Here is a 13,391-nt window from a genome sequence, read left to right on the forward strand (position 1 = left end):
AATCTGAAATGGGCCATTATGCATCATTAGTGCTTTTGGTACAAGGAGGTTTTGATGCTAATTAATGTGTGTGTGTGTTTAATTATTTACATTTTTAATAATATTTAATTTCAAAACATGAATGTTTCAAGGCTTTTCAGTTTAGGTATTGTTGTTTTTTGGTTGTACTATTACTTTTACTGAATTGAAATATCAGAACAAAAACAAATATCACCGATTCCATAATCGATAAACAAAATAAAGGCTAAATGTATGCTTCCGCCACGCAACGTAGATCTCACCAGAGTAGTTTCCGGTGAGCGGATGAACATCTTAATTAACTGTTGTGCGGTAACAGGTGTGTGGAGCGGTTGCATTCGCAGGCTGAACTCAGAGAACCAGACCACAAGATGCCTTCGAGGCGGGCAAAGAACGGAGGATCCAAGCTAGCTCAAGAGCGGCAGAGCCGGGAGATGAGACACCGGAGACTGGCTCTCTTTATCAAGCAGTTTGAGAAAGAAGGTTTGGCTGAGACTGCTGCTCAAATGTCAGCTTTACATCCTCCAGTTGTCCCTGCTCGGCTGCTAGAAATGGCGAACCTTTTTTTCTTCTTCCTTGCAGCACAAGAGCGTATGAACGAGTTGGAAGGCAAACTGGAGAACATGTTGGCCACAGTGGACAAAGTCTTCAAAGTGGAGCTGATGAAGGTTCCTCTTGCTCTGCAAAAAACACGGATAGGGGAATTATTAAGCGGTGAGTCTTCAGCATTCTTAAGAACCCACGGTGTCACAGATGTTGTATGACATGAACAGTTTGGTGGGTCATGGGCGAGGTCATGTCATGTTGTGTCCCCATAACATGTCCAAGATGTCCGTGTGCCAGGCTAACATGTGACAGAACTAGTAGCTAGTTAGGGTTAGGGTAAGAAGCTTGTTTTTTGTTGACAATGTCAGAAATGTGTTCTTTGTCTATTTAACCTAAATGATGTTCCCCAAAATCTCCCCAAAAGTAGAAATGTGTCCGGGTTCTTTTGGGATAAATTGACTTCCTATGATGTTAGACCATAATATATTGTGTATTGAACTTAAAGGTAGGGTAGGTAAGTTTGAGAAACCGGCTCGAGATACACTTTTTGTTATATTCCATGGAATGCTCTTAACATCCCGATAGCAATGAATATCTTAAGTGCTTTGACAAAAAAATCCATAAAAAAATGTCATCTGTGGAAGCCGTAATACTGTAAAAAGCACGACCAATCATTTTAGCCGGCCCGGCTAAAATAACTGGATGGCCTACCTGCCTGTCAGCCTTCCATCTGTGCACAAACTTATCTCGTGCCCTCATTGGTCATGTGCGCGTTCGTGTGTGTTGGAGGAGGGGCTCTATAAGGAAGTGGCAGATTTTTTCCGGCTGTGTATTTTCAAATTCTAGCGCACTCGAGCTGGTTTCTCCAAAAGTTTGAGAAACCGGCTCGAGATCGCTAGAATTTGAAAATACACAACCGGAGAAAATCTGCCACTTCCTTATAGAGCCCCTCCTCCAACACACACGAACGCGCACATGATCAATGAGGGCACGAGATAAGTTTGTGCACAGATGGAAGGCTGACGGGCAGGTAGGCCATCCAGTTATTTTAGCCGGGCCGGCTAAAATGATTGGTCGTGCTTTTTACAGTACTACGACTTCCACAGATGACATTTTGTTATGGATTTTTTTGTCAAAGCACTTAAGATATTCATTGCTATCGGGATGTTAAGAGCATTCCATGGAATATAACAAAGAGTGTATCTCGAGCCGGTTTCTCAAACTTTACCTACCCAAGGCGTGTCACGGCCGAGGGTTCGGGACACACCAAATTGACTTTGGGCGACAGGGCACGCTTCTTCGCCAGACAACCGAAGACTGCCGATTTCGGCCTGGTGTGTCTGGGCCTTAAGTTAGATTTTGGGGTACTTTATTTGAGTACAGTAGCGTGGCGTGGGGAAAAATTTAGGGGAAGCCCATTTTTTTGGGTTGGGGGGGGGGGGGGTGGTCAATAACGTAACCAGATGAGTGATTACAGCGCCCGGTATCATTTTACACACATTTGTATCACACAGATGCAGAACTTGCACACGCCTGTTATCTAACCGACAGGTCCGCACGCACTCTCCAGCCGAAACAGCACAATCTATGTGATTTTTGGATTTACCGTGCCTCTCAATTGCCCGTGACAGGTTGGCAAGGTCAATGAATCCTGAAGTTGCCCAAGGATTGTTCAGGGAGCACGAATCCTTGTCAAAAAGAAGACATGGCCAGCAAAATAGACGCTGAAGTTTAGCGCTTCCAGTTAGCCACTCCGTGCGGACATAATTGTCCTCATTGAACGTCCGATTCGCTCCCTTTTCCCTCTGTGTACACAGCTCGAGTATGGGCATTGGCCTGTCATCTGATTTAATTTTTAGTTGCTGCTGTAGCGGAAGTTTAGTAAAGTTATGTTTGATTAAGTACGCCAAATCTCCACCCTCCATAATGCTTCATTTGCTTGATAATTTCAAACGGCGGTGATGACCGTTACAGTAGGCTACTACAGTACGTAGTAAAACTGATGTTGATGTGATTTGATTGGATGGCAGTGTCCAATCAAATCGCCAGCCGCCTCTGAAGGGAAGCCAGAGGCGGCTGGCTTCCCTTGGCATGGCCCTGACCAATCACAGGTTGGCAGGGGCATCACGTGGGCCTCATCTGATTGGTCAATCCCTCAATTTTTTTCACCAAGGGAAGTCCGATTCGGCTGGCTTCCTCTTGCAACAGTGAATGCAATCTACTGTTTCACCATAACATCTAGAGGGGCGCTGTTTGGTTCACTCTTTGTAAAATACTCAATGAGAGTGGGGGAGAGACGGGCCGGCAGCAACACACAGCAAAGGAGAATTATCAAAACAAAACAAAGTGTATTTATTTATTTAAATTATAACTACAATCCGAAAAAACAGGGGAAGCCTGGCCTCCGGGAGAAAACGCCACTGTTTGAGTATATCAATTTCATGCTACTTTTATCCTACATTTTAGAAGCCAATATCGTACTTTCTGCTCGACTACATTTTATTTATTTAAAAAAAAAAAAGTTACTTTACATATTCAGATTATAAGCTAATATAAATACATAAACTATGATATACAATTATATGTTAAGATATCGAGCAGCAGTGTATAAAGTCATTCAATTAAGATCCACCTTTACCAGCTGTTATAGACACATGAATGCATACATAATCCATATACAGTAATTGATTCTGAAATGGGACATTACGCACAAAAAGTTATTTTAATTTTGGTACTTTATAGTTTGATGTGAATACTTTTGTGCTTCTACTTGTATGCAGGATTTGTACTCGTAACGCAGTATTTTTACATTGTAGTATATCTACTTTTACCTAATTAATACTTCTTTCACTACTGATTTCCATCCCCCTGTATTCTTTTAGAGGACTTCTCAGCCAGTGACGTGTCAATTGCCATGAAGGTGAGTCTAAGTCTCACCTGCTGCCATCTTGAGTTTTGTTTTTAATATAACAGAAGTAATCATTAACTGATGTTGCAGAATGAGTCCCGAGAGATTCACATACCCCTCAGGAGGACCCACAGTAAAATAGGTACAATTGTTTTCCTATGAAAAATGTTTATTTTGATTATGAAGTTAAATGAAACGCAGTTGTTTGAAATTAAACTTAAAGCATCTTCTGTTTTTGAAGTACAATCAACTGACTCTTCACCGGTTTATGGCTCACCGGTTTATGGCTCACCAGTCCTGACGCCCTCAGCCAAGACTTCCAAGGTAAGCAGTTGATCAACTCGTATTTGCCAAAAAGAGGGGGCTAACCGTTTTTAACCTGAGTTTCATATCAAATATTAGTTTGCTTTTAAATATTCTTTCGAGACAAGTTTTGGTATCCACAAGATTAGTCTAAACATTGCTTTTTCCCTATATTTTTAGGGAGGAAAAGCGACAAAAAAGAGCAAAACATTAGTTGAAAGTAACAGCACTGGAAATATCAGGTAAGATTTGACGTATGGTTGTGCGAGGTACTTATCCATAGTCAGTATATCACACAATAGATGGACATTTGGAGAAATCAATAAGAGTACAAGGATGAAGAAAATAAATGAGTGGATGAGGCCAGCAGCAAAACCTTATTAACCCACATAAGAACTGTCTACACTACCTACCTGATGTATATTTAGATTTGAGAGCCTTGAAAGGCGCCTATATAAATAAAATGCATTATTTATTTTTTCGCTTTACCTGGCTAAAATACAATACACATTGTGGTACTGGTACTCCTGTTGTCTCCAAACTGCCATCTTCTGAATATAAACCTTTACCTTTGGTAAATGAGTATTTATGCATTGACACTGCCTTTATTTTCTCCAGGGGCACCCCAGCCACTGTCAAGAGAACTCGGAGCCTCTTGGCCAAGAACAACGAGCAGACCCGAGCAATCATACCGAAACTCAGGTCTGGTCCTGCCTGCAGTAGAGCGGCCATGTTTTATAGCCTTTACAATGCAGGCATGAAGATTGTTTTTATTTTCAATAATTGTTCTTGTATTTTAATGGATTGTGTCCCAGGTCTGTGGTCTCTGCTGGAGATCTGCACTGTTCCATGGCCAGCTCTGCTGCGCACATCACTGTCACCACAGCACAGGGACAGGTACTCTACACTTTGCACCAACTGGAAAAAGGCAATGCTGTGTCCTTATTTTTTTCAAAGAAAGTTAATTTAAACCAAGCCTTCCTTACCCAAGGAGACTTTTTAGTTTGAATGTAAGGGCTAAATATACCTGGATTATGATCTGATCCACTAACTTGTATGCATGTGTTGTTTTCAGGCCCTCTCCTTTTCTGAAGACACGCAGGAGGACATGGACGTTGATCTGCTGGATCACGAAGCATTGTGCCAGTTTAGGAGGCTCAAGGTAGTACTTTTAAATTCAACTTACTGTGTGATGAGTTATCTCATTTCCCGAAAAGGTTCAAAGCTTTGTATATATTTGTATATTAAAGTATATTGCTAAACCTTTGAAAAACATCATTCATTCTGGGTTTTCAGAATCTGATGGACAATCTGTCGAGGCGAAGTCGCTGCCAGCGATAAAGATCAACTGACCAGCACTATTTTAACTGTTAATGTTTTATGAAATGAGTCTGTTTGTTTTTAAATTTTAATAAAGCTCATTTTTAATTATTCTAAATGATTGTCATTTAATGCCAATTTCAAAATGTATCAAATGCATGGATGCAGATTAAGAGAATATCATTTGATTAATTTAATTTGCATTGCTAAGATGTAAATGGGGGTGTTAAAACATGTGAGAGAATTATAGGCATAGCAAAGAGGTGAAAAAGATGTACTTTACTGGACATGATTAGGATTTTTATTGTGGATAATTGTGTAAAAAAACTTGAGATCTTGCCGTGTGTATTTAATGAATAGGTAAATATTAGCCATTACTTTGTCTGAATTTCAAAGCTAGACTAGGGAAACAAAAGCAAATTCAGATGTTTATTGTGAGGGGAAACAAGCTCATTGTAATATTAATTCCAGTAAGTTTATGTAGAAAGCACCAGATTGGGGAGCAAATAAAATGCAATTTTAACAATAATTACACATTTAAAAAAAGTATAAAATAGCATTGACATGGAATTTAAGAGAGTTCAATCTTTGCCTAAAAAGCAAAATATGCTACTTAAAACTGGAATGCATTCCTATCGCTGATGGGACTGCAGCGACTCCATCTCCACCTCCATGGGCTTCTGTCGCTGTGATTGGGCGTAGGCAGAGCTGGAGGACGAGGCGCTTGAAGCCGGTGTGTGAGGGGGCTCCGGGGCCATGCGGGAGTAGAAGGGCCCGACCAGCCAGTTGAGCGGCGTGTTGTTGACCAGGTAGTCCATCACCTTGTCCAGGGAGTCCTTCATCCGGCCCAGCTGCACCCTGCTGGTGCTCAGCACGCTGTCAGGCAGCTCCCTCAGGGTGGAGGCTGCACTGAAGCTGCTGTACACCTGGGAGGCGGAGCAGCTCAGGGACAGCGCCTCCTGCTGGATGTGGAGGGGGAGACCCTGCAGGCCGGAGACCAGGCCCAGGCAGGTGGTCTGGAGCTGCTGGGTGAGGGAGCGGGCCAGCGTCAGGGTGCGGGACTCGATCGCCTGAGAGGAGGGGGAGGGACAGATTTACATCACCTGACACACTTTACCTTCAAGAAACAAGGGAGGTGCAAGGTTGTAATGGTTTTGAATTTAATAGGATTTATTTTTAGTTAAGACTTTTCTGTATGTCAGGTTTAGTTTGCTAGTTCAAGTTTATATCTTTAGTTTTGCTGTAGTTTTGTGTTTGTTAAGACACTATCTCACTAGTATGTAGCTACACGAACATGGGTGTAGGAATGGCCATAACGTTTAACTCTTTTGATTTGGGAATCAACTTGAGTTGTCCTTAATTCCCAAATGTGGAAGATGATCACTTTTAGAGTTGAATAGTTAAAAGGCATTTGATAAATCATGTTATTAATTTTGCAAGACTACACTGCATTTGATAACCAATAGTGATTAATTTTGGAGCCTTTAAGCAAAGCTCAATCTGTTTGATGGTCAAGTCTGTGCAGTTTCTGTGGTCTAATGTCCGGAGAGCTGATGTAAAACCCTGCTCTTTTTTTTCTGTAGTATAATGGCTAAAAAAAACAATACATTTCACGAAAATATCAATACTTCGCTTTTTCTTAACAAAATAATGCTTTGCTTTAGTTTACTGTACTAACCCTGGTGTGGTATAATCCACAAAATGGGTCCATAAAATAGACAGATTAAAGGTGGGGTAGGTACATTTGAGAAACCGGCTCGAGATACACTTTTTGTTATATTCCATGGAATGTTCTTAACATCCCGATAGCAATAAATATCTTAAGAAAAAAATCCATAAAAAAATGTCATCTGTGGAAGCCGTAATACTGGAAAAAGTACGACCAATCATTTTAGCCGGCCCGGCTAAAATAACTGGATGGCCTACCTGCCTGTCAGCCTTCCATCTGTGCACAAACTTATCTCGTGCCCTCATTGGTCATGTGCGCGTTCGTGTGTGTTGGAGGAGGGGCTCTATAAGGAAGTGGCAGATTTTTTCCGGCTGTGTATTTTCAAATTCTAGCGATCTCGAGCTGGTTTCTCCAAAATTACCTACCCCACCTTTAATGTGTGATCTTGTTGTGTGTTAGTGTTACCTCTGCCTCGTAACCGTTGTGCTGGTTTGGACCGTTGGACTTCAACACAGACTGAGAGTTCAGCTTGTTGTTCACCATCTGGTTAGCCCCGTCAATATTCCTCCTGCCATATTCGATCTAGATAAAAAAAAAAAAAAACATACTTTATTAGCCTCTCACCATAAGCAGTAGAAAAAATGATGTTCTTTTTATAAGCCACTTTAGGGCTGAATGAAGTTCTTTTTATTACCGGTGTGCAGTTGTAGAAGTTTGTGTGTGTCAAAGGAGATTTGTCTTTATTGTAAAGTGTCTGAATGTATGACTCTGACTAAAGAGACCCACCAGGTCGACGGTGGAGTTGAGCTCGGAGATGAACTGCACGCTGCGCTGCTTGCGGTCTCTGATCTTGGCCATGGCTCTGGTGTACGCTCTCTTCCGGAGTTTGGTGGAGAGGGAGCCCAGGCGGACGTAGTAGCTCGCCTCCTCCCGGTCAAATCCTGTCGCAGTTTCTGCCTCCAGCTCTGTCACCAGAGAGGGAACATCAAAGTTAGGTCACACAAAATCTGATAACCAAGTTATTTTATGATGTTTGACAGTGTTGCTTCTCTACTGAATTGAGAGTGCTGGAAATTACTGTAGTTTATTGCAATGTAGTCATACACCTGTCAATTCCTTTAATAAGATCAATTTTTTTATGTTATACATTTTTTCATGGGATACCATTATTCACTGTGAACAAGGATGGCTTTAATGATTGAAAAACTGGCCACTATTACAAATATTCATTCTCAGAAAAGCTAGAAAAGTCAGATTTTCCTGGAAACTGGTTAATAGGTGACCCATGATAAAGCTACTACAGAGCCTTAAGCCCTTTATTTATTATTGATTGCTTTTTCAATATCTATTGAGGTAATGTTTTTTTACGTCCACTTTCTAACCATTAACATTACAGACTGTTTCCACCTCCATAATATTGTAATTTATTTTCAGAAAAAAGACAAAACGCACAATAAACAAAGTAAAAGATACATTCGACTCAAAATGTTCTATTTCTATGTAAAAGTTGATCTCTTTATCATGAATTATTTTGGACACAATAAGTGTGTAGTGAGACTCTGTATTGTAAAAATAAATCTGAGCAGCCACTAAGAGGTGATCAATTATTGAACTTTTCACCACGCCAGTTAGAAGAAAAAAGGGATGCCTGTGTTCAGTGTGTAGGTGTCGTTGTTTGTCCCCTCACCCAGCTCGTCCTCCGTCAGAGGCAGGTACTGCTCCACCAGGCTCTCAGACGTGCTGAGGGCGGAGCCCACGCCGATGCTCACCATCCGGGCCACTGTGTTCACCAGCACCGTGCTCACACTCCCACTGACCGCAGCACGAGTCTTATCCATCCCATCATACACCGCGCCCCGCACACTGCTCAGAGTGCCCGACACGGAGTCCTTGGCCCCGGACACTCGCTCCGTCACCGCCCCTGTAGCCGTGGTTACCACATCCTTGGCACTGGAGACAATCTGGGTGAGGAAAGAGCAGTGGAGGACGTGACTCAGGACAGATACGACATTGAGCAATTTATGATTCTGTAATCTGACCTTTGACTCATATTGCTCATTCAGAACAGCTCATACACAGGTTAATATAGGTTACTAAAACTCAACTTGGAAAGTAAAACTAAGTGTGACATTTTTTATAAAAGACTGTTTTATTACAAAAATATACAGGAAATGTTTTAGCCTTTTATTAATTTGGTCAAATCTATCATTACTTGATCAATTGCTTGTTTGTATTTTAAATGTTTCTAAATGTTACGCCTGACATACACCCCCATTTGATATATATATATATATATATATATATATATATATATATATATATATATTTTCCATCTCCACCTCCATGGGCTCCTGTCGCTGTGATTGGGCGTAGGCAGAGCTGGAGGACGAGGCGCGTGAAGCCGGTGTGTGAGGGGGCTCCAGGGCCATGCGGGAGTAGAAGGGCCCGACCAGCCAGTTGAGCGGCGTGTTGTTGACCAGGTGGTCCATCACGTTGTCCAGGGGGCCCTTCATCTGGCCCAGCTGCACACTTAGTTTTACTTTCCAAGTTGAGTATATATATATATTGTTTTTTTAAACAAATGAATACTGAATCTAATCAAAACTCAAATAAAGCTACTTTGAGACAAAAGATGTTCGACCAATACAAACTAAACCTTACCGAGCTGAAAACTGAATTAAAAACAAATAATTAATATAAAATGAAATATATTAAATATTCAAAACTATTGTAACTCTTGTTCATACCTGCTCAGATGGCTGGTGAAGAATCGGCAACGTCTTCTCGATTTTATCCAAACCTTTGCAGGCCAGGTCATTGGCAATGGCAACTATAGGCAACAAAAATGTAGAGAAGTAAATAAGCTGTTAGAAGAAATCAATATATAAATGTAATCTGAAAATACTAGGGAGAAAAGTGCTTAAATGTTTTTTTAAGTAAAAGAATTAGGGTAATTATGAGTAAACACAGAAACTAGGTGAAAGATCATGGTGAGTAAGCAGCCTGACGTGAACTTCCTGTTTCTCCTCTGTGACTCAGCTGCATTAAATGAATCCATCAGTTTCAGGATTTGTTTTGAACTGCTACACACTTTGTGATGTAAAAGGAAAGAGGTTTCGTACTCTGCGGCTCCAGCTTGTCGATGATGGGTGAAGCGGTGGTGAAAGCCACAGAGGTGATGGTGCGCACTCCCTGCTCCGCCGCCTCACACACACTCTTTAAGTAAGGGTGTGTGTCCTTGGTGTTGGAGTACACGCTGGACACCAGGCCGTAGGTGGAGATCACCAGAGGGAGGCTGGTCACCCTGTCCACCACACTCTGAGAGGAGATATAAAGAGAGGAGGCTTAACATACTTAAACAAACAATTAACTCTGTTTTAAACTTATAATATAACCTGATGTTTCTAAATTGATTATATAGGTTGATTAAACGATCCACAGAAAAATCTTGATGACTGAGTTATTATTCTTCATAAATAAATGTTGCTTTTATTATCTATTTTCTCTGTTTCTGTTCAATATCAAGATAAATAAAATACCGGTGGGCTTTGGACTGACAAAACAATACATTTAAAATAATGAAATAATTGGAAGAATAATCAACTTATTGCAGCCCTATTCTCTATTCCAATTCGTTGTCAAATAATATTTTTTTTAAAACGTGGAATATTTCATACTTTTAAAATGTATAACATGTTTGTTTTAAATAAAAAAATTGAGGCTTAAACCATTTGCATCACTATGTAGGCTATTATAACTTACATTTGTTGTTGCTTTGCTTCAAAAGCAGTTTTTCCTCCAGCAAATATTAACTACTGTAGATAAACTCAATAATAGTGTTTTACAGTAAAGAGTATTTATTATAGTAAACTCACCTGGTTAGAGATAACTGCAGCTGCTGCCATGTCTGCTAAAACAAAACCTACAGAGAGAAAAGACACAATATGAACATGGTGTGTTCAAAATAAGAGAAAAATGTATTAACCCAATCGAATAGGCTACTTAACAAAAATGAAAAGTCTATTACTTCCGTATTACAGTCTGTCGTTAAAGCATTATTATATGTCCCGTAAGTTCACAGAAACAGCGGAACTATAGTGAAAACGTTCATAAATAAACTTAAAAGATATAAAGGTAGAGACTCACCGATAGTTTCAGTTCTTCCAAACTGTAATGAGCTGACTGATGAAAGTGTGAGGCGACAGCAGCTGTATTTATGTAGTGTTGTTTTCGCGAGATGTGACGCGGCACAGTGACGTCAACGTCAGTAAAGTTTCTGGGCCAAAGGTGAAACGGGTAAAAATGTTGTCGGGGAAATTCCTCTCAGGCCAGCCGTCACGTGGACACATTTCATAATCCAGGGAAATGTTTCTGTCTAATGAGGATTATTAGGGTTTTTAAATGTCTGGTCAAGTACCGGTATTTGAAAAACATAAATTCATCCACAAGCAACAGCTTTTAACTATTGATAGTTGTTCTTTTGATTGACAGTTTTACATGATGTTCTATAGAGGAACATTACTATTATTGTTTTATACCTACGCTAAATACATTTCAGAAAGCATTTGTTTATATATTGTTAATGCTATAAATGCTAAATTGTCTATGCCCAGTAAATATTTATTGATATATTGTTGGTCTTAAAACGGCATTTTCATACCTATTTTAACAAATAATCGCTACTGAGTAGGGATACTGTTCTTTAGTGGCTTGTGTTCTAGAACAAATTAGCAATCGATCAAATTATCATTGTACACACAGTGGTCCTGGAGACAGCTTTGAGTACACAGGACTTTGTGTGGCAGGTCAGACAGGGCTCTTTTTTTGTTACAAATGTAGGGGTAACTAAATGTTATGGCACCAAACTACATGATTTATAGAGTACCTTCACAGTCATAATGGTTTAAAGACCATTGGATGAGATGATGATATTAATTGTGTTGGTCACCAAGCTTTAAAGGCTTTGACGAAATCAAGGGCCTTTGAATTAGTTTATATATTCTATATATCGGCTTTGTCAACATTCACTTGCATTATCTGTAAAGATTGCATAGATGCTAATAAATGAAATGCCAGCCCATATTTATTGGCCTAAAAAATTAAAGTGGACCTCTCATGCTATATTTGAATAATATAGTGTAGGACCATACCTATATAAGGCATATTTATACCCTTTATTTTTCAAAATACCAAACAGATCATGCATTTTAGCCATGCCTCATTTTGCTCAATTTAACAATTTCTAGCTCTGTTTTTGCAAGGGCTGATTCTGTGAGAACAGCACCATCTACTGGCCTGGCATATGTACTACAGCGTCTCCAGCGCTTTCGAACGGCAATGGCCGTGGTGTCTCCTCCTGATTGGTGGAGTTATCAGATCCGTTGCAGCCCCTTTTTTAGAGATTTGGGTATGGAGGAAAATAGAGAGGGTTGTGTTTTCTGACACTTAGTGAGTTCCCTGGAACACCGGGGACACATATTCATGTATAAAAGACGTACAAAAGTGCATTTTGCATGATAGGTCCCCTTTAAGTTTAGTATGTTGTGCTAAATAAGAGTTGTTATAGTGTTTGGCAATGTGAGGGTATATAGGCCAACTGTGACTTTGAGTGAACATTGTATGAATACAATGCATATCATGCAATGCATTAAGCCTTGTAAAAAATGTCTTCAACATTTTCCCAGGATGAGTTTTAAGGCCTTTTCACAGCAGTAGCTTTTCGCAAAAGAAAAAGCAGGTGTTACTAATAACACTAACTATGGCTTTGTTATATTGGACAATGACATCATGTGTCTTGCTGCAATGTAATGTCACAAAACACAAAAAGTAGTTTGTATGATCTATATGTTTTTAATCCTCCATGTCAGTTTTTTAAGGATAGTGTTGTAGCTGAATACTTGCTATGACGCTATTTATGAGAAACATTAGTGGTGATATTTTGGAATTGGTGAAAGACATTTAACCAACCTAACACCTCACTAAGAACATTTCTGAGTACTCAACTAAATGGCCTTTGTAGCCCCAAACGTCAGTGGTTTGTCCGCAGATGAACAGCTCTGTGTTTGCCAGTAGCTCGACGAAGCCAGATGTGTGACTGCAAATAATTATTGTGTTATTAAAAATGTAAATGAAGTGTTAAGGCAGCAACACATTTGGAGGCCAGATGAGGAAACATGGGCTCAACTCAGATTCTCCAGTTGGCGAACATTCTGTAGATGGACCCTTTAGGGCCCATTTATCAGTCCTCGTAACTCTAATAGACGGCGTATGAAAATATTGGCTGCAGTAAAACACAGACTTTCATTTTAATAAAATTCTGTCTGAAGGAAGTTTGTGGGAGAACATTTTAAGTGAGGTGTCATTTATTTAAGAACTATAAAGGAGTGACAGTCCACTGTAATATACAGTATGTAGGCCTACAGTACCAGTACACACACACACACACGTACACACACGTACACACACACACACACACACACACACACACACACACACACACACACACACCACGTTTGATTGGACATTGATCTGCTCATATTTTATTGTCCACGTCTTACTTATTTAGTTGCATTAATAATGTGATGTGATTGCGAGCAAAGTACAACCAGTTGATCAAGAATTATGACT

At 40.1% G+C, this 13,391-nt stretch overlaps 2 protein-coding genes across 4 annotated transcripts; one reads left to right on the top strand and one right to left on the bottom strand.

The window, feature by feature from the left end:
* The first annotated feature begins 287 nt into the window (after window positions 1–287).
* Window positions 288–5,213, top strand: cdca9 (cell division cycle associated 9). Its single transcript, XM_034136675.1, has 10 exons — window positions 288–501; window positions 601–732; window positions 3,447–3,484; window positions 3,563–3,614; window positions 3,714–3,796; window positions 3,956–4,017; window positions 4,394–4,477; window positions 4,591–4,672; window positions 4,851–4,937; window positions 5,072–5,213. The coding sequence occupies exons 1-10, from the start codon at window positions 390–392 to the stop codon at window positions 5,114–5,116; spliced, it is 777 nt and encodes a 258-aa protein (XP_033992566.1). The 5' UTR covers window positions 288–389; the 3' UTR covers window positions 5,117–5,213.
* Window positions 5,214–5,382: 169 nt separating this feature from the next.
* On the bottom strand, window positions 5,383–11,003 carry plin2 (perilipin 2). 3 transcript variants are annotated; one of them, XM_034136673.1, is made up of 9 exons: window positions 10,911–11,003; window positions 10,640–10,686; window positions 9,887–10,082; window positions 9,512–9,594; window positions 9,104–9,286; window positions 8,452–8,725; window positions 7,551–7,729; window positions 7,230–7,346; window positions 5,383–6,165 (listed from the first exon to the last, which is right to left on the bottom strand). In XM_034136673.1, exons 2-9 carry the CDS (start codon window positions 10,667–10,669, stop codon window positions 5,728–5,730), a joined length of 1,500 nt encoding a protein of 499 aa, XP_033992564.1. In that variant the 5' UTR covers window positions 10,670–10,686; window positions 10,911–11,003; the 3' UTR covers window positions 5,383–5,727. The 3 variants fall into 3 exon arrangements, with proteins under 3 accessions (XP_033992564.1, XP_033992563.1, XP_033992565.1); XM_034136672.1 differs by having other exon boundaries at window positions 9,104–9,277; window positions 10,911–10,992; XM_034136674.1 differs by lacking the exon at window positions 9,104–9,286 and having other exon boundaries at window positions 10,911–10,999.
* Between the last annotated feature and the right edge of the window lie 2,388 nt (window positions 11,004–13,391).

The sequence above is a fragment of the Trematomus bernacchii genome, unplaced genomic scaffold, assembly GCF_902827165.1.
Source record: "Trematomus bernacchii unplaced genomic scaffold, fTreBer1.1, whole genome shotgun sequence".
NCBI lineage: Eukaryota > Metazoa > Chordata > Actinopteri > Perciformes > Nototheniidae > Trematomus > Trematomus bernacchii.

Coding starts and splice junctions, on each gene's coding strand:
- cdca9 (XM_034136675.1), top strand. CDS start 390: ATGCCTTCGAGGCGGGCAAAGAACGGAGGATCCAAGCTAGCTCAAGAG. Junction 4,478..4,590: donor GCAATCATACCGAAACTCAG/GTCTGGTCCTGC, acceptor ATTGTGTCCCAG/GTCTGTGGTCTCTGCTGGAG. Junction 4,938..5,071: donor GCCAGTTTAGGAGGCTCAAG/GTAGTACTTTTA, acceptor CTGGGTTTTCAG/AATCTGATGGACAATCTGTC.
- plin2 (XM_034136673.1), bottom strand. CDS start 10,669: ATGGCAGCAGCTGCAGTTATCTCTAACCAG. Junction 9,595..9,886: donor CGACAAGCTGGAGCCGCAGA/GTACGAAACCTC, acceptor TGTTGCCTATAG/TTGCCATTGCCAATGACCTG. Junction 7,347..7,550: donor TCAACTCCACCGTCGACCTG/GTGGGTCTCTTT, acceptor TTTTTTATCTAG/ATCGAATATGGCAGGAGGAA.